At 38.3% G+C, this 21752-nt stretch overlaps 1 protein-coding gene across 1 annotated transcript; it reads right to left on the bottom strand.

Moving 5' to 3' along the window:
• Nucleotides 1-1338: 1338 nt before the first annotated feature.
• On the bottom strand, nt 1339-9601 carry IL13RA2 (interleukin 13 receptor subunit alpha 2). Its single transcript, XM_053473299.1, has 9 exons — nt 9451-9601; nt 8979-9130; nt 7953-8106; nt 7265-7385; nt 6700-6884; nt 5903-6048; nt 5680-5827; nt 2683-2791; nt 1339-1618 (listed from the first exon to the last, which is right to left on the bottom strand). Exons 1-9 carry the CDS (start codon nt 9584-9586, stop codon nt 1543-1545), a joined length of 1227 nt encoding a protein of 408 aa, XP_053329274.1. The 5' UTR covers nt 9587-9601; the 3' UTR covers nt 1339-1542.
• Nucleotides 9602-21752: the final 12151 nt, after the last annotated feature.

Raw genomic sequence — 21752 nt, 5'->3', positions numbered from 1 at the left:
TAAACATGCATCTCTAGGGGCAGTTCCACCTCGTACATTTAGTAATGTTCATATGATTAACACTATTTGACTTAACGTCATGCAGAAACACCTGGTTTCAGTTGAGAGCCAATCATCCATAAATAATTGCTGGCAGTATAGTGAGACAAAACTAGCACCCCAGGCTATGCCCTCCCTCTTGCAAACTTGAGAGGCGTCCATAAATGCTACGGTCAAGGTAGACTCATGACCACTGCATCAGGAGTGGCTACTCAAAACCTCTCAAACTGCAAATGAGACAAGGCATCCGCCACCCAGAACGTGCCTGACTTTACCCCAAATGTTATATTGTAAACTGCTAATAATAACTGACCCAACAGCAGTTGAACCTGCTTAACTTAAACCTTTTTTTGCACTCCAGGAGCTGGACCAAAGTATCAAACTTAGCCTGAAGAAAACAGAAAACCATTGTGACTTATCAATGGGCTGACAGCCCATCAAGTACAGCTCTTCATACTTGCAGCACACCACTACCCTCACTCCCAACCATGCTACCTTGTCTACCAAGCCCCTATCCCCCACCTTGAGGACTGCTGAAGAATAGTATTCCATCCAAAGCGGTCTTCAAGGTGAATGGTGCTCAGGTGAAGAGGTTTGTGATGATTCTTCTCTTCTGGCTACTCGACCCCTGGACCACTGCTGTGTGCCTGGATTCCTAGCCATCCACCTCCTCGGGTGCCTGCTGCTACATGGTGTCATTGTCTGTGTTGGCTTCGTGCTCCGTCACCAATGAAGGGAGGGACTCCTTTAGTGTATGACCCCTTTCCGAGGCACATGAACATCGCAGCCTACCTCTCTTGTCACACGTTAGCAGCTCCATGAGAACAGATGTGGCTCACATGACAATTCTCCACTTGTGGAGTGCTGTTCATGTGCAAGAGCCCTGTCGCTCTTGGACTAAGCCTAGCAGGAGGCCACAAGCTCTGACACAAGCAGCTCTGGGCCTTTTTCAGTCTCGTATGGTTGCACTCCCATTCTGAGCCACCAGCTCCTCTTCCACGCCAGCCATCTTTTTCCTCTTCCTCCACTAGGCTCACGAACAGAGCAGGAATCGGGACAACAACTCTGCTAGTCCAGTGTCCATAAAGGTGAAAAGGTAGGAGACTTCTATCTCCTAATGCTGCAACATTGTTGCAGGGGCCCATCAATGAAAAGACCATGCATAGGTCAGCATACACTATGTCTTTACTGTGAAATGTTTAATCCCCTGGCCAAATTTAACAGCTAAATAGCTAAAAAAAAAATTTTAACAATTGGATAACATTTATTATAGAGTAAAAAAAAATAGATATGTTACATACATTACAGTATTAAATAGTTAGGATTAAGTATTATGTAATAAATGTATGTTATCTAATACATAGTATTTTGATATTCCAACACAAACATCAGTGAAATATGAGAATCCTGCTTTTCAACAAAGAAAAAATGTCCATAGAGCTAAATTGTGGTCTCCTGAATGTGTGTTGCATTCTGGATAGAGATTTTTTCTATGTAATATAATCAGTGTAACACATTGGTCCCATCCATTTCAGAAACAATTTTTTTCGCTTTGTGCTGTAAAATCCGAGACCAGTATCTGAAATCAAACAGACATGGTTTATTGCAAATTATATGTAATTACCACATGCCTTAATATTTTTAACACTCCGGCTATAGTTTAGCTTCTACAGTTGTCTATAGCAACAGCTGACGTCGCCATTAGCACTTTCCCTGACCTCTTAAAAACGCCGCGTCTAACACCACTTGTCATTTATACAAACACCTGAAGCGGTTTCCCAGACGCTCTGCCTCCCAGAGAACAACTTAACTGATTTGGGTCCTGCTCTGCTAAATGCAGCATTCTGTAAGAAATATCTGCTGAATATATTCATCTTTCTCCTTTTTTTGCTTTATCCTATTACTAGTACCCATCCAAAACGTCTGAGTATCATGATGGGGTAACCTGCTGTGTACTCATACACCTACTAAGCTTTCTACAATGACTGTAACAATTGCACATTGTTAACTATTATACCGTCTAATCTTGCTATACTCATCAAATCATGTATGCCCATTAACCCAGTACGTGCTTTTCAGTAAATAATCTGTAAATCATGTATTATCTACGTAGTATGTATATTTTGCAACAATCTTCAAATCATGTAAGTTCTTTAATTCATTATTAACTCTCCTGTTAAGAATCTGTAAAGAATTATATAGTGGTCTATCCAAATCACAAATACTATACGGTTTGATTATGACATGAATTACACTAAACTCTATAATCCAGTATTAGGACTTCTTCCTATTTTCCTTCCACTTACTCTTATCTTTATTTCTATGGTGGATAGCTGTTACAACACCTCTGAAAAAGTGTTGGCAAAACACATCAGGGTCTCCACAACACCACTTCTTGGTGTCAGTCTATAACACCAGACATAAGCAATATGTCATATGTTAAAAAAAAACATTGTACAACTTCCAATTTTTGAGGTTTTTTTTTAAATAAAATGTATATTTCAAATTGATTACATTTATTATTCTTATATTTCAACTCTCCGGCAGTCATATAAGCACTCACACCAGCACACTACTATAGTTAGATTCATTGGCAAAAGTTTAGTTAACAGAAACTATAGATTTTATTTTCATTGAAATTACCTTTTTGTTTTCATAGTGGCAACCAATAAGAGGACACATATCAAAACCAGTATTATAGCACCCCCTCCAATGCAAAAGAATAGCACGTTGGTATAGTCTGAAGATGGCTCTACAAAATAAAAACAGGCAAGTATAATGTATTTACAAACATGTATAAAAAAAGCATGTAGACGTCATAAATATTTTTTTTTTATTTTCTAATATTTAAAGGGATTTTTTTTTATCTGTTCAAGAGTCAAATTTTACTAATATACAAGGCCAATACAATATACAAAATATATGAAGGTCCAACCCCAGCCAGCATCTCCTGCAGGAAAAGCTTGGTTGGCATTATGTAATGGTTTTATCGAGAATATATTTACAAGTATATAAGTATATGTATATTGTCCTTGACATTTATATGACATTGACAAATATGACAAAAGTAAACAGCAGGAAAAACATATATTTATTTGTGGCATGGTTTATTTTCACGAGAACAGGAAGTGTTTTTCATCACACAAAAGACCGATGATTCAATGTGAGTCTAAAAGAATTTTCACAAACCTACGCCTAGCTATTAAAATGCGCATGAGCTCATTCATTTACTTAAGACATGAGGTCAGACTGACACTGAGAAATTCTGACTTAGGTACACTTAGCAGAAGAAGGTTTGGACATACTTCATTACCACATACCACCATTACTCCATTACCACATACACTCCCCAACAACAATTATATTATCCAATGGCCTATGCAGGAAGGCTTTGTGTCCCTCTCATTCATTGGTAATGTTTACAACATTGTATCAAGCAGGTATGTTAACAGAGGTGACACTTTCTTATTTCCTTTTCAACCAGGGAGAAGATCTGAAACTTTCCCACCCTCCCGCCCGGAATGGATTGCTAAGAAGACTAATATTTGTATTGGGAGAGACCAAGCCAGTGTGGGCTGATGTGCAATACTGGTTTGAAGCTCTTGGGTGTATCTGCCTGACCTGCTAACTTGGTCGTCAGCCGGCAGTGGTTTATTCCTTAATTTTTCTGGTGATTAACGTGGATTAATATTCTGTTTAGTCATAGCTGCGGTTTGTGGTCACCCTGCCAGCACCTAAGAGGGCAGCCAAGCCAGTGTGGACTGATGAGTTATACTGGTTTGAAGCTATTGGTGTATTTGTTGGGTGTAACTGCCAATCAGCCATCAGCTGACAGGTGGTTAATGTCCTCAAGTTGGCCTGGCGGTGAATATGTATTCAATATAGCTGTGGCCAAGCCCTTGCCCACATATTTGTGTCTGGTGTCTTACTGGGGAAGAGGAAAGTTATTCTACTCATATCTGTATGGATGCTATAGGCCTAAGCAGTCAAGGGAAAAGGGCACTTTTTTCTGCAGCTCCGGAGCGTTGCCGCCTCTGTTTTCACACCACTTGTGACTCCTTGAAGCAGCCAATATCTGGCAGGAAAGCAAACACATTGTAATAAATGGAAGCACTTTCTACGCATGTACATGGAACTCTCAGCTCTGGAGCTCCCTGGTGGTGATTATAGCATGCATGCGAACAACAGAAAATTGTGGATGGGTAAGCATTGGAACATAGAAACATAAAATGTGTCGACAGATAGGAACCATTCGACCCATCTAGTCTGCACAATGTACTTGAGGACCAATGCTGAGAAGGTGTGATAGGACATTATGTGCATTCATTGATCTAGCAGAACGTGTTGCCTCTTAGTTTCACAGTAAATGCCTCACTCATAAGTAATACTCTTATTATACCGTAAAAACTGACCCATATCTTTCTACATTTCAGACTTCGGCCAAGATAAAATGAGCTGTTCTGTATTTCCACAGAACTAAAGTTGCAGAGACTTTTGTACAAATGTTGCAACAGAAATGTCATGTTTGTGCAAACGTGTCAATTAAAGTAGTAATTTAAGATTGTTTATGGCAAAAGATTTCACAAGAATATCAAATGTAAGCCGTGTAATAAGCAAGGTTTTCAAGACTGCTTAAAAATCTTGTCTGTTAATACAGTTCAATGAATATAAACAAAAAAAAAAGGAATTCAAAATGCCTGTGAGAAAATTATGATTCTTACTCGTATTCTTTTGTGAAAATCTATAGCATCCTTTGATATCAATAAAAATCATTCATGCATGGATTACACTTTGCACCGGCTGTGCCATTTTCATTGGTATATGTAGTTATTAAATACCTATACACTGGCTGAAATAAGCATATTTCCACTGGCTAATTCCTCTGGTCCCTGTGATAATAGGGCATCCACTCGCTGTATCCATCTAGGCCTGGACTGGCCATCTGGCAAATGCCCATTGGACTGGTGCTGACAGCTCTAATTAGTTATCCTACCGCTCCAGCAGTAGATCATGCCCTATGGTCTATGCATAGTATAGTATAGTATATGGTTGTACTCCAGCTGTTTTATCTGAGGTCACGAGGAACGCTCATTTCATAGAGAATATAACTAGTCTATATTCGGTATTTCAGTTTTCATCTGGACGCATTTGTTCAATTTCTTTAATCTCAAACGGCTGCCAGAGGTTTACTTTGACCTATGAATTAAACCGAAGATAGCATTCACCACGAAGAAAGAGTTACTCTTTCTAAACGTGTGCACAAGTTACTTGACCTGCCCTGAGAGGTAAATCACTTCTGAGTAAATATGGATTTAGCCTTCATTCTTCTTCTTTTTATTATTGATCTGGATTTTAGATGGGTCATTGAATTGGGCCCAATATATCACAGTCTGACAACGTTAAAGCACTGTATGTACTTTGCAAAACGGATTGTCTATTCTCACGGAATGGGAACTAGGGTTTTTGGACACATCTAGCCCTCCTGTATAGAGTTTGGGAAACTATTTCTATTTGTATGATGACAGGTACTTCACTTTTATTAAATATCAGAGATTATAATTATATTATTATATTATCCTCAGCCTTTTTTACATTACATTAGAAAAGAACAAGACATTCTATTTTCTGTACTCGGTGTACCTTTCCAACATGAAGCAGGACTCCAGTCACTCCAAAAACCATCATTTGCACAAAACATGTTAACCTTCCCTCTGATCCGTGCACACAATATGCGACTAGAGTTTGATTTCTTAATAAAAACAGTGGTTTCTCTTTCTTCTGTAGTTGTCTACAAAAAAAACACACATATATAAATATATATTTAGAACATAACATAATATCTCGATATGAATTTAGATCTAACCTCCCAAACATCTTCTTGATCTTTAGTTTGGATCTCATATATCAAGCACTGTTCCGGGACTTTTCCTTCAGGGACTTTCCATTCCAGTATCAGGTCATTTTCTCCGGTAAAAGTCATAATTGGTCCCTCTGGGGCCGCAGGCTTAACTGTTAGGGAAGTACTATAGTGAGATTTGTGCAGTGATTATGTTTACGCATTTTCAACACTGAGTCTTATATGGTATATGGAATTGTGTGGCTACTCTGAAAAAGAAACACCGAAGTTTAATGTGAATACACCTCTTTATAGCTTACACTGCTGTGACAACAATGGATACAGTGTCCTGAAGATATAAATACATTATAATATTCTAGAAGGAATGTATACATTAGATTTTCGCATGTGACTACAGAAGAATCAGTTGTCCAACAATTATAATTTTCTTCTAGATAAACAATGCGACATAGCATGAAAGTCTTTGAAAACAAAATTAGAAGAGATGTAAGCAAGAATAAGCAACGCATAAGTGACTGTAGGATAACGTAAGCAAGCAGTGTCTTGACCAGATCCACTGCTTACCTGAATTGTATTAATTAAACCTTGAAGGTGTTTTGTCTTCAGGGTTTTTGTAGCACTCAACTACCGTACTGAGCAGTGATTTAAAATGTGTGAGAAAACCAGAGTAGGTTACATAGATGCCACGTAGACATACTAAGTGTGGAGAATAGCCCATGGTAAACCACAGGCGTCTTATATTATTCCATAAAGTCATAAAATAAAAAATGTCTTATACCATCAGAGCTGTTTCTGTGGATTACCTAAATCCTGAAGTTTGAATATAAAGTATGATGACCTAATTGGGTTTAGATGTGGCGTTCCTGTAACACATACAAACAGTTCTGTGTGGTGTTCCAGCTCATTTTCTCGGAATACGCATCCAATATTAGTTCCATTTGACTCAATGTAGGAATCACATGTCTTTTTCTGTGCCAGCCCTTCATACCTAAGGAAGAGAAAGAAAAGCTAACACAAGCAATGTCCATGAGAAGTATTATAACAACAGATATTGTCACCATTTGCTCTCTTAAAGGCGCAAGAATGAATGGAAATCATTGTCTGGTACTGAACACAAAAAAAAGGTTTAGGAATGCAATATAGCTATCATGTTGAAAGATGATAAGAAGTATATTGGTAATGGTTTATAATGGTTTCAACAAATGTGTTAACCTGTTAGACTTGTTTCTGAGCTGGAAAAACATTTTGGGCAAAAAACACCACAACTGCCTTAATACATTATGATTCTGGAGGTAGTGCTAAGGAGTTGCACCCCTCCAACTAAGGTCTGATGAGTTGAAAAATCTTTAAAGCAAAAAGATTACTTACCAATACTGAAACTCATAATTGCTGCGGGAATCATGTTCTTTCCCTGGGTTCCAAATGCATTCTAGAATTTCCAAACTATAAAAGGTACATTGGAAATTTTGAATTTGAGATTCCGGGTTCCCTACAAATAATGGATATTTGTATTCTTGATAAGTTAAAAAATATAAACTTTGTACAATGATTGCCTAGCTGCAACATCTAGAGTTTGTTTCTTTTTTGTGTCTCTCTTTGATGTTCTGCTCCTTCTTTGACCCTGGATACTCCACGCAGAATTATAGATGTTTATGGCAACTTTTAGTGGGCCAACGCAATTATAGAGTAAAATCATCAAACATCAGCGATCTCTTTTTTAGATATCTTTACGCCTTGCTTATGTCATCAGAAAATCACTATGGAAAATCTCTGCTTAGACGTTAACATCTTGTAAGTGCTTCTAAAGATTCTTGAAGTAGATTAAAATTAAAATATATTCAGGAATGTTATATCGTTTATAAAAACACATCCTCTGATTTAATGTTTTATTAATGAGTGTAACTTGCTAATGGATAGTTCCTGTAGTATAACTTTTCCTAGCCGTGAAGAATATACGCAGAGTCCTAATTTATACACTTTTCAGAGTATTGAAATTAATGTGTTTCAAATTAGAAAAATTTTTCAATTTATGGAGTAAAACCTTAAATGACCCTACCTTGAAAAGGAACGGAGTAATTTGCTTCAATCCATTCACTCGACGTTTGTGAAAATTTTAAGCATGATCCTTTCAAATAAGTCCTCAGTTTTACCACAATCTCTCCATTGAGGTTGAACGCAGCCGTGTGTTTAAGCTGTCGCGTCCTTATGCCCTGAAGAATAAGAGAAAAAAAGTTAACATGGGTGAAATATTTTCCTATAACAGTTTTGTTACTTTTCTTTGAATTCATCCCTTCATTTATTATGGACGTAAAATCAAGTATCAGTATTTACTATGTTTTATTTTATTTTTTCATAATGATGACATGGCTTCAAAATACTGGAAACCCCTGATTGCTGTTAAACCATGATTCCCATCATCCTAAAGACTCAAAACATAAATTAAGAAATGTAATTCAAGAATATCTGGAGACTGTCCAACCAGCACTGCTAATGCTAACAAATCATGATTATTGTTATTTATTGAGCAAGAGAGTGCTATCATATTTATTGAGTAATGTTTCTCTAATACTTAGACATGCTTATTCATTTTCTGGCACCATTTGTGGAAGGTTATATGCATACCTGGGAACTTCTTGGCTCCGGCTACCCGGAGCCTTCACTTGCAGGACGCGGCCTGGACTGCACACTGACATCAGCAGGCGGTCCCGCTGACGACGGCGGCGTACCAAATGACGTCCGTGGCGTAACCGCAGACGGCAGCGGGAAACACCCCTATTTAAAGGGAAAAATGGGCGGGGAGCGGGGCGTGTCAAGACCCCGCTCCCGTGACCCGGAGGATTCGGGTCTTGACCCCGGAGGAGCAGCGCTCACCCGGCAATCTCCGGTATGGTTATATGTAGTTTTCATGTAGGGTTTTTTTTTTCTTTTCTCTGATCCATGTTTAAAAATGGTTCTATAAGGCTGGTGTACCCTCAAGCCTGCTTTAAATCATTTAAGGGTGGGTTTCAAATAAGACCTTCTGAAGGCCTGCATCTGTAGAGTCTTTTATGAACCTCGATATGACTCCGGTTGTTCATCTTACCCTCCATAAATCGTCAGCGGTGCTCTGGAATTGTAATTCATAGAGAACCAAACAATCTCTGTAGGCACTGATTGTAGCTGGAGGCTCCCAGAGTATATCCAACATTCCTAAATGTCCAGGATCAACAATGTGAAGATTGGAAGGTGGATCAACTAAAAAAACAATAATAGAATTATTTATAATGAGACAAGCAGCTCTGTTTGGGGATTTATGTCAATTTATTTCAATATAAGTATCTAGTGAACCAAGTTAGTCTTTGTAAATATTAAGGGTAGATCAAACTTGTGTACAATTCATCTTATTTTCAGTAAATCCCCCCCAAAAAAAAACATTCTTCGCACATGCAACGCAGTTATTATTGTGCACAAGCTCTTGCTTTACTCCAATATTTAAAAGCAATCAGACACACGTTACCACCTAAAAAACAACATGTATATTCCCACCATCCAAACGATAAAAACATAATATTTACCTGTAATCTGTTCTGCAGTCATATATTTAACACACATTGTAGCATAAATTATTAAGATAAATATCCAGTGAAATCCAGTGTTTCTTAGAGTGCATCCCAGGGTGGTATATCCAGAAGTCCAGGGCAAGTTTAGCATTTTCTTTCAACGGGATCTCATCATTAAATAAAAAAAAAATATATGTAAGATTATCAATGATATCGCTAATATATTAAAGAAGAGGGCTTCTGAAATTAAACATACAGAGTTAGTACAGAAATGTAAAACATAGCTCTTGCTTTATTTAAAGGGACAGTTTAATGCCCATTATACCCCGTTAAAGAATAATGTACAGTGAGTACTTTAATAGATATTCTTCAAAATGAAGAAAAAAAATAAAGCAGAAAGCACTTTCTTGACCTAGAAGTTGCAGCCCGGTTGCTGCAGCTGCCTCCCTCCTTCGCTGAAACAGCCAATCAGTGGCAGAAAAGTCCTACCATTAAAATCAGCGGGAGTGCTTTCTACACATGCTCACAGGGGGCAGAACAGACCCCCTCCAGCAGTGTTCGCCAAGCTAGCTCTGGAGCCGACTAGCAGTACTTGTATCAAGATTGTAAGCTTGCAAGCAGGGTTCTCTCTACTTAATGTATCGGTTTGTCTCAGTCTGTCAATTCTCGTCTTGTCAGACCCCTTGAATATATGTATTGTAAATTGTTGGCACAACAAATTAAAGATCAATTGATGCAATTACAAGCGTTGACTGGAGTAGTGTAAAGCACACCACCAATGGACTCTGGAGCAGTGGAAACGAGTTCTCTGGAGTGATGAATCACGCTTCACTATCTGGAAGTCTGATGGATAAATCTGGGTTCAGTGGATGAAAGGAGGGATAATGGTCTGGGACTGTTTTTCAGGTTTTGTGCCCCTTAGTTCCAGGGGTGATGTTAATGCAATAGTATACAAAAATATTTAAGACAATTGTGTGCTTCCAATTTTATGGCACCAGCTTGGAGAAGTCCCTTTCCTGTAGCAGCATGAAGCCAGGTCCATGTAGACATGTTTTATTGAATTTGGATGTTGAAGAACTCGGCTGGCCTCCACAGAGCCAACACTTTAACCCCCATTGACCGCTTTTGGGATGAACTGGAATGCCAATTGCAATCCAGACCTTCTTGTCCATCATCAGTGCTTGACCAGCCTGGAATCAGAAGCTTAAAGACTGGATTCTTCATTGACAGGGATAAATTGCATAATATGTAAAGATTGGCAGGACCCCAAATGGATAACTTTCCTAGGGCCCCATAAAGCTGTATTCAGGTTCTCAGACAGGGGGGTGTAGAGAGAATGAGGAAGAGGGAAAAGGAAAAAGGCACAGAAGGACAGCTGAGAGAAACACAGACACACTTCCAAAGTGACTTGTCACTGACCGCCATAGTATGAGTTTCAGTTTAATTGTATATGACACAGTAACATAGTTGGCAAACAAAATTTATCATTATGACCTCTGGTAAGTGCTTGAGCCGTTATAAAAATATTTATGAAAGCATTGCGAAACTGGTGCATTTCCACATTTCTGAATATTCCCACCGAATCCCACATTTCACCATCCATAGTTTCAGAATCAGCGCTTCCTCATTTGCTTTAGTTACAGTTGGATGGTAGTGCCTGAAGTCTATAACCACACCTGGAAACTCTCCAGATTTTACCCAGAAACACCAGGTTTCCCCACTCCCTGCCCACCACGACCAGTATGCCCCACACACAACATCAGCGGGACCACCCACCGACGTCAGTGAGACCACCTACCCACACCACGAAAAGGGAGGGCTCTGAGTAGTTGGAGCCTAGATGTTCCCAGATATGCCCATAATTACCTAAAATTACAATAAGACAGATGTTGCCTTATTAATGCGAAGAAAGAAAAAGTCTTTAGAATTTTTTGATACCTCATTTGGCCAACATATTCGTCATTTTAATTATGCTTTGGCCAATTCATATAACCAAATCCTCTCATTTATATTATGTTTATATATTTGTTGCCAACTTTATTAGGGTAAGAAGCGCAGACAGTTTTTGTTTATTGTATACACTGTGCAGCATGCTCACGCTGTTTGGTAGGCCTCGTATTGTACATTTGTATTATTTGAGCCTGAGACTAGCTTAGCGCACCGACATTTTTTCTTTTCCCTGTTTGCATCATATTCTTAAAACAATAAGGAGAGTCGCAAAAGGTTTCAACCCCTTATTCACACGTGAGATCTGAGGGCTTCTAAAGAAGATATCGCCTATCATTGCAATAAAGCAGATAAGACCTATAGAAACTCACTATATATATATATTGAGTATTATGTTTCCATAGGCAGGATACCTCCAAGCAGCTTAGCACAGGACCTATGTACAGTATATATATATATATATATATATATATATATATATATATACTGTACATTCATTAGAGTAATTTATAAACACATACAACAACACAATATTATATTATATATATATATATATAATATATAATATTGTGTTGTTGTATGTGTTTATAAATTACTCTAATGAATGTAACAGCGCTGAGGAATCGGTCGGCGCTTTATAAATAAATGTAATGTATATATATATGTGCGTTTGTGTGTTGGCTAAGAAGGTTGGGTGGAATTGCTTAGAATTGTTTAGAAAATAGGAAGTGGGGATAAGGTTTCTGTTAGAGAAAACAATTTTTTCCAAAGTTTAACAGACAAGTATTAGGCAAATATGCACTAGTCTGAGGTTTTATCCAAGAGTTCATTGAGGGATAAAAAAAATATGGAAATGGCATGACAGAAGTTGATTGTTGTTCTGTAATGGAAAGCATTGCGTTTCCCAATCAAGCGTTATAACATAGATTTGCATCATAATTAAATGAGGCAGGAAAGCAGAAGTTTTTAGCTGTAAAAAAAGGCGGTTGTATATTTCTGTCTTTAAAAAGGCTAAAACCTTCATTGCCTGTTTTTAAAGGAATATATTAGACAGGAGGAAAGTTGAAGGGTTAGGTGAAATATGGAAGACAGGATAAAGAAAATGTCTGGAAGTTGGATCAGAATGACAGATGGTGGCATGTGAGGAAAACAAAAGGTCATAAATCACCCACTTTTTTAGAAGAAGCATACATTTGTAGAAATTAAGGTAAGGTGATACGGCTGTACTGGGGAGATAAGGCTGGGACTTCAGCTTGGTTTTGTCCTTGAGTGACAGCAGCTTAACTAAGTTTTTTTAGAGCTGATCAGCTGGTGGTCTAGTGGGCAGAAAAGACATGAGCACCTCTAATAGCACACAAATGACCTGACGCTGTGCCCTTTCCCTTCATGTGGGGCTGAAAAGTAGTCAGGGTTGGACCAAAAGCTTAGGAAGGGAGCATGAGGTTCAGTTGATAGCTAGGAACTGGGAGATGTGATGAAACCAAGTACCTAGTGCTGTCCCTGAGTAGCTAGTGAAAATGTAAAGTCAATGTGCTTGGATAAGGCATTGAGTGGATGTGGCTAATGGCTACCAGTGCCGCCTAGAGGGCTTCAGACTATCACAAAAAGCCATCAGAATGTTGTATTAACATTTTAAGATTCATCTACAAGAATTCAGCGGCAAATGAGCATCACACAAACCTAGAGATCCAATTCTACATAGAGCTACAATTACACGTGGAATACATATTCCCTCAAAATCAATATTTTGTAAAGTAAAGAGAGACATTTTCCAAGGAAAAAAAATTAAATCAAACTAATATATAACATATATATTTCAAAACATTTAAAAATAAAAAACATTTGAAAATAAACTTTACATCATACTTAATCAATTTCAAAGTCAGTTTATAGCAGCACTTTGTTTGCCAAAACCCCATATTCCCATAATGACAACATTTTCAGTATATCTGTTTTCAAAATAAAGAATGCATTTTACACTCTAAAAGTTCTAAAAAATAAATAAATAAATAAAAAGCTCAATGACCTTTCTAAGATAATATGAAGCAAAATGCTGTTCTTATTATTTGCATATGAAATGAGTTCAATAATCTTGAGAAAGCCTAGCATTGCATTGCTAAACACACTAGATGAATGAATAGGAGGAAACTCACTTGATGCTGTGGATGAATCCTCTTGTCGGTGCAGTGTGTTGAAAGTGTAGCTTTATATATGAACTGAAGGGGGAGTGTGGCTCTGATGTCATATTGTCCAAAAAAACATCATTGTGTATGTAATTAGTAATTTTACAGAGCTCCTTATATACAGGTGTTACAATAATGGTAGAACAAATAATTCCAAGCATGTAATCATTATTAAAGCTGACTTTAAATGAACAATATGTAGAAAAAAAAAGCACTTTTCCTTAATGCACCTTTTTATTATTGCACATCACATTGCATTTAATTTCCATATTAAACTAATTCATTTTTCCCCCTTGCCTGCTTAAGGGACACCATGTTTCGGATATATTTGGAAAAAGTAAAAAGTATAACACCCCCATTCAATACCCCAAAACCCATCAAGCCATAACTATTAAAATTACTACCGTATAGGGTACTATGTAAGGGATGAATGTGGCCCTTTGGTTATAGTGTAGAAGAAGAAAATTGCAAATTGTTTTATTGTTTTACATACTAGCACTCCCAAATATTTTTTTCTGTTTCTATGGTTTCAAATGAAAGCCCTATTTGTTCTGAAAACGAAGAATGTGTAGTTTGTGTGATTACGGTAAACATGGAAAAGGGGTATCTTAATTAAGCCCACATATGATAAAAAATGGCAAAATAGCTCTGGGACTTGAAGTACCAAAAACCCTGGGACTGAAGGGGTTAAATATGGTTACTGGGGATGCTACTTTCTGAAATGTTGCTATGCCAGGCTGAATTGAGCAATAAATGTCTATGTGAGCCTACTGTCTGAAGGCCCAAAGTATGTTAATGTGTTCGAAAAACGTACAGACTTTTTATGGGTCTTTCCATTCATGCTATTTTGGGAAAGTACTTGGTGCCGTTTGTATTACTGGCAGTGAGGCAATGGGTCTTTTTCTAGGTGCGTATGATGACAAAATGATAAATTATCATTATGAAAATAAATAAAAATAATAATTATTATTATTAGCCTTTGTCATCGGATGCTCTCTGGACATTATTAATATTACACACAAAGACACTGCCAAAAAGATACAAGACACTGCCTCCATCCTTCATAGCATGCGCTTCATTGGTTGATGCCAGAGGAGGTCCCTGCCGGCGACCAATAAAGTCGCTCTTACGGACCTTAAAGACCCTGGCGCTAAAGCTGCTGCTTACTGTTACCGCGATAACCGCATATTGACCAGGAGACAGAGCAGAGTGACCCAGGAAAGTGGCAGCACTATGGAATTCGATGGCGCTATATAAAACAATAAATATAATAATAATAAAGTGGCACTTCAGCCTGAGGCTCCAGGTGAAACAGAGTTCCCAAATATGCACATACAGAAGGGACAGGGACTGGCTATACCTGTCCCATTCCATTGCTTTCTCACCACGGTTTTCACTGCTTTTCATTTATACTGAAATATGTTGAGAATTAGAAATAATGTATTTAAAAAACAATTTGGAATTCATTTGAAATTGTATTTACACAATGATTATTCTGCTTTGTTTTGCAATCCTCCTTGGAGATGGGCAGATACTTGTAAGCCTTGCACATAAAAACAAACATTAAAAGTATTGTGTCCTACAACAACCCGTAATTAAGCCTGGGGGTATCTTTTTCAAGAAGTTGATTGACTCCATATTCCAAAAACAGGACAGCTATTCCCTAGTTAGACAGCGTGGCCAAGTCCTTACAAGTCATAATGTAATATCTCATGCATATGATAGTTGGGTGTCTTATTTTACTTTTTGCGAATCCGCAGAGTGATTCTGCACAGTTTTGGCTCTTTGGTTGAATACATCTCCTGTAGCCTGAGCCTAAGTGTTGTACTCACCTCTAGCCAGCTCCAGTACTTCATAGCCAGGGGGTTCTTGGGGGGAATCTAATGAACCTACTGATTTCAGTAAGAATGCTTTCCTGGCACTCATTGTCAACTTAAAACAGCCAATGAGTTACACAAAAAAAAACAAAAAAAAAAAAAAACAGGTGGCGTTGAGCCTTCAGCTCTGGATCTGCAGCTTCTCTTAAAGATACATTGTTATTATTACTTTTAATTTAACAGGCTGAAGAATTGATATTAAAGTACTTTCAAGGGAAATTGAAGTGTTTCTCATGAGCTGCACTATTTCTCCAGCATGCTTCAGCCTAAGCCACAGATGTATTAGCCAAGCAGAGTCTAACCAGAAGAATAACCTGGTTACAGAAAGTACTAGTCTAACAACCTCATATTAACACACCATTTCCCTTAGATAGAAATAATTTTCATAGAGCCTTCGATGCACTGAAGAGAACCTGCCTTTATCTTATTTTGTCATTTTTCCAATGAACTAATTTTGCCCTACAGACTTTCATGAGTCAAATGTTTAATCCGGATGATTAAGACTGAGCCATTCTAGTGTTTATAAATGAGGCGCATGTGTCAGTGTAGCAGACTAGTAGACTGGGCTGAAAAACAGCATTTAAATTGTTTTCAGGGTTAAGTAAAAGCTGGTTTTATTAGTCAAAATGAATCCATGACTCAGAGAAGTGTCACAGTAGCCAAAGTTTGGCCAAAATATAAGTTGTACGATGACAGAAATTAAGTCTAACGTAAAAGTTTTGAGATTAAAAAATACTTAGCTTCACAGTGCCTGGCCTCCTTTTTAAGTGAGTGCATGTTTATTATCACAACTACGAATCATTTTATGTAACAAAAAACATCTGTTTCTTGTCTTATGTTTAATCAGGAAAGCAACCCAGATCCTGCACAGCACGAGCAGTGAGGCAGCATGTCAGGGTTGGGAAGAACACACGGTCAAGCGTGGAAGCAAAGGGACGAGTTTGGGGAATACTCACTAGAGGGAACAGGCAGGTACATTTTATTCTGATTGTGCTGATTTTAGTAGGTGAGGTCTTTTGGCACAAAGGTTTGTTACTTAGTAACATAGAAACATTTTGGTGGCAGATAAGAACTATTTGCCCCTTATTTTGTTATGTAAGTACTTGGACCTTAATCAAGCCTTGCCTTTGTTTTAGATTCAGGGTAGCTGTATGTCTATCCCATACATGAGTACACCCCTTCACTGTATCAATCTCTACCACATCTGATTGAAAGATGTTTCATTTATTTACCACCTTCTCGGTAAAGTCCTTGGGAATCTGGAGTTTCTATGGATGGATGGCTAGTGGAAGTTGTTAGAGTGTGTGTTGGTGTGTGGGGTTAGTCTGCTTGTGCTTGAGTGTATGGTGTTAGTGTATGGAGCGGAGGTGTGTTAGCACTTGGTGTTATTATGTGTATTTGTGTGTCAGTGTATGGCGTTGGGGTGTTAGGGGTGAGCTAAGAGTTGGTGGTACCTGGGAGGAGGAGTGGAGGAGCAGGAGAAAGAATGTGTGTGTATGTGTGTATAAGTGTATGTTGGCGGAGTGAGTAGGTGTTAAAGTGAGTTTGCATGTCAATAAATAGGGAGACTTTAAAGGAATACTACATACAGATGCCACTGACCCTAGGCTTGCTCCGTTTTCATACGGTATGCTTATGGGAGTATCTTAAGAAGGAGTGATGGGTGAGCACTCACTCCATCCCTAACTCCTTTACACTCTCACACTCTTACTCCTTCCCTCACTCCTATTTGAAGCCTTCTTCTTAACTGCTTGCACACACTTCTCTGAACTATACATAAATTAACCGTTCCAATGAAAAAAAAAAAACTCTGGGATTTCCCATTAAAGGATATGTCCATCTGCTATAAAGCTTGGTATGCGAGATATCAGATTGCAAAATTCAGGCAAGAGGTAGGCTGTTCTCATTTTAGACGTGCTTCTCAGCACAGAGCCTTAATGATTAAAACTTTGTAATCACATGCTAATTACAAAACAAACCACATTTATAGCTCATATTTATGTTTTTATATTTCAAGAGCAAACATCAGTAATGCTTGGATCTTTAGAGGCTTTATTGGAATGTGAAAGTTTCCGTATTGTGAATTGTGGGCCTGAGGCTAAGCAAACTATGCAATAACAGGATTTTATTATATATTCCAGTAACAGATACAATTCTAAGTGAAATGAACTGTGGTTTCATGCAGCAAACCATGATATCTTCCTGGCATAGAAGCCTAATTGGTGCTTGTTGCTTTATACGCAGGCATTTTTTTTTCACACGATGATAAAATCATCCCACCGAAAATGAGCTGCTGGGTTTAATGGGCTTTGACATTTTTTAATATACATTACCATTGTGGCCCTTTTTCAGCTTCATCCTCCATGAAAAACCTCTTGCATCCTATTTTCCAGATCTGTCACTAAAACTGACCTCCTTTGTTCATGGGCAGGCATTTGTAAGGATAGAGAGTGTGTGTGTTCTAACAATTTATCCATTATTGCTACTGATTTGGCCCTAAATGAATAAAGAGCGCACCTGACATAGACTGAAAGGAGACCTGAGGCTGTGAGAAGAGACCACTGCAGGTGCAATCTAGGTCCTGGGTAAATCCTGTGAATGCAAGCTTGGTAAATTTTTTGTGTAATCTGGGTGTTGGGGCAAGTCCTAGGGGTGCAATCTGGACGCCTTACCCCTGTGGCCTTCCTGCTCTTTGTAGGTTCCATCATGCTCCTCTAATGTGTCATTCCCAGTCCCACTCCTGAACCGCTTCCATACCATCACCAAGACCCGTCTGCTCCCATTCTGTCTCCTCCTCTCACACCGACGGCCCTCAGCCCCTGTCTTACGAAAGGTCCAAACACAGACAATGTGTAATGGTTATACATATGCTTACATAGGTTTTAAGAGATACATTTTATAACTGGATGCAGTGTAGGGCTTGCTTACACATTACATAGGTCTATTTACTGCATAGAACTATAACGGTAAAGATTTGTGATTTTGTAACAGAATTGGATGGCAATGTTTCATTTTGTTTATATATTATATAGATTTTTTTTTTTTGCGTACTTGAATATCACAATTCCAACTTTACTTTGAAATCCGAAAGTAAATGATACAAATAAAAGTTAAATTATGTAGAACTGAGTCTGGTATATCATTATTCTCCTAACAATTTTCCACTGTGTGGATTCAATTAATTTATTCTTAAAGAATGGAAACAGCCAAACCAAGATATAGCAGAACAAATAATAGTTTATTTCAGATTAGTAGGTGAAGGGGATTGAATAAAATAAGTTCCATATGCATTGGAACTCATTCCTCACTAATTACACGCTGCACTGGCTTTACACTTATATTCAACACACGTAAAACAAATTGGCTCATATAACTGCGCATGTACCACATGTTGAAGATCAGATTATTTTTTCCTTTCCAAAAATGAAGGTTTTATGGGATGTGACATTATGACATTTTGCTACATGAAAAAATACAAGATAAAGTATTTTCCAAAATACAAGTACTGCCTTATAGTATTGAAGCCCCTACACGAAGGCATTTGTGTTGCTTTGCAAGTAGAGATGCAGGCACGTTGCCATCTGGAAGGGAATAAAGGACTTTTATTTATAGCCCCTCGCCACCAGAGAGTATTTAGGGGAAACTCCAGTGTCCCAGGGAACAATGAACGCATATAAAAGTACTCTGTAACATAACATAAATACCTAAGGGAGAAGCTGCAGCAAACAGTGCCTGGAAATTTGTTCGACAAAAAATCCTCTTAAACAGCAAATAGCTTGGGAAGGGGATGGGGCAAATGCATAAGGAGGACACCACATAAAGTTAAAGAGACCTCTTAGCGGTCATATGCTTTAAAGTGCATTATTGAAGGCTGGAGTGCTGCACTTGAGAGCAATTCCCAAGGATCTGTGGCAATGCAATACGGATCTCTCCCCACCCCGTACAGCCGTCAAATTAATACGCAGTGGGTGGGAGGTCAGTCCGTTTCAGGAGTTGGGGGGGTGCTGCTAGTGGTCAGGCTAAGGGTAGCTCCTCAGTGCAATATATAACAGGATTTATGGAGCCCCCTCGAACACAACAATGAATTTAATTACACTCAAAGTAAGAAATTTAACACAACTTCAATTGTTTGGATTGCCAAAAAACTCCTTAATAAGAGTACATTTGTTACATCATATGGTGTTTTGAGTTGCTGGGAGGTATGTGTAAAAACTGATTCTGGTGCAAAGTTAGGTGGGGGTTTGCCGTAGTAGCCCATGAAGTGGTCCCGATGATGGGACTATTCAGTTGGCTGCTATGTTAATAAGAACATTTGTCATACATAGCGCTTCATCCGGGAGCTGCAGCAAGAAGGTAACGCAGTAGTTTAAAGGGACCTTAAAACTCATATAATGATTTGGAATCCACAACTTCTAGAAATGAGAAATGGCTAGGTACCCGTGGTATTGCTCACCTTTTTCTAGTAATAGATAGAGATGATATGTCAATGAATGCAGTAGTACATTTTGGTCAGGAGTTGCCCTAAACCTTACCCAAGGCAAGACTTCAGCTACCCCAGGACTTCTGCAGAAAGCATGGTGACTAGCATTGGAATATGACATCATATGCGGGAGCTCAGCCTCTAAAGAGTGCACGACATGGAAATCTCTCATCTCCCCAGCTGACCTATTGAGTAAGAGGTGCAGAGAGGTATCTTCCATTTGACGTATCTACTGAGATAAAATTGGGATATATATTGACGTATGAACCGTAATATCCCACGTTTGAAGATGACACGGCTATTACTTGCCCTCCCTGATTAATAATGACCTGTAGATAATTTATATCTCCCTTTTTGTGAAATAACGTAATTTAAAATTGTACATGCTCCAGTTCTATGTGCACAATGAACCCATGTAATATTGTCCGCAGATTAAAAAAACAAATATGTATTTAAAAAATCCACCCTAAAAATATACCATTGACGTGTCATACCTCCGGAATGTCTCGGTAATGCTAATTGAAACCGATACAAGTTCCGACTAAGTATTTCCATTTAAATAACAGATGCATTCCTTTCCGTTTGGTGTGCTGGGGAACAGAAACAACCACCAAAGGGTAAGAAATGTGCAATGAGCTTAACCAAAATTCCCGGATTGCTTTCTGTTTAGAGCTAGTCTCTGCCCTAAAAGATGAACAATTTTATATTTAATGATGTAGTTGTGTAGTCAGTAGGGTACCTAGTAACATGAGTGCAGTGGCATAACTAAAGGGGTCGCAGCTGTTTGTGGCAAAGAAGGCACATATTAGCTGTGTAGGGGCACTGACAAGCTGGAGGCAAAGATGGCACAAACAGGCTGTTTGGGGTTAGGATATCACTGATGAGCTGCTTGGCACAAAAGGCACTCACAGCTGGACCTTGGACTAAACGGGAAGGTACTTTCTTCTGGTGTCTTATGCCTAAAGCCATGTTGTTTTTTCAACATGGCCAGTCAGTTTAGTTTTACTTTCAGGAAATATGAATGGTTTGTTTTTGTTCCAAGGAAAAATTATAATTCCCTTGAAAGGAAATTTCTTTTGACTCAGCAAAGGGTGCAAAGTCCCCTAATGTGATAATTTTAGACATCCATATCAAATACACTGAAAGATTGAGTCTACATCCTGTAGAAAACAAAAGAGTTCACAAAATGTAAAAGATCCGCAATATGGGGCAAAACAAGTTTTTTTGACTCTGCAATTTAATGCATGAATACTCTAACCCTGGCTTAATCCATTATGATACATATAGCTTGTGCTTTATCTGTCAATCCGTAAAATTTGTATACACAAAACGTGACATTGAAGACTGTAAGATGTTGGATTTGGGGGAAAATGACAAGTTTTCTATATGCTTCCAAACGTTGGACATTTAAAACAATGAGTCGTTTTCTATAGAAAAGGAACAGAGAACTGAGCGGCAAACTGATGCATCAATCTGATAAAGTATCATAAGCCAACAAAAACAAGTGTCTGGTAGAACTGAATACCCAAATGAAAGTTACTTAATAAAATGGGACTTTTAGATACATCTAGGTGGTAAAGCATAACTAAAATAGATGAATGCTTAGATTTGACAGCAGTGGAGTCCGCTTTGAGAGTGGTTGCTGCGCACACTGCACGTTTATTTGTAATAAATTCTGATTTCGTTATTTCTAACAACCTCTGTGAAATATGCAACATTGACACTTACACAAACCTCCTGGCATACACTTGCCTTGCATGCACACAATTGCTTGCTCTAACATACAAACACATTCAAATTATTTTGATCTCTTCTATCGCTCTTTTTCCC

The sequence above is a fragment of the Spea bombifrons genome, chromosome 8, assembly GCF_027358695.1.
Source record: "Spea bombifrons isolate aSpeBom1 chromosome 8, aSpeBom1.2.pri, whole genome shotgun sequence".
In the NCBI taxonomy this organism is placed as follows: Eukaryota; Metazoa; Chordata; class Amphibia; order Anura; family Pelobatidae; genus Spea; species Spea bombifrons.
This window is presented reverse-complemented; position numbering and strand designations above follow the sequence as displayed.

Coding starts and splice junctions, on each gene's coding strand:
- IL13RA2 (XM_053473299.1), bottom strand. CDS start 9,586: ATGCTAAACTTGCCCTGGACTTCTGGATATACCACCCTGGGATGCACT. Junction 9,131..9,450: donor GACTGCAGAACAGATTACAG/GTAAATATTATG, acceptor TTGTTTTTTTAG/TTGATCCACCTTCCAATCTT. Junction 6,885..7,264: donor AATTATGAGTTTCAGTATTG/GTAAGTAATCTT, acceptor TCTCTTCCTTAG/GTATGAAGGGCTGGCACAGA.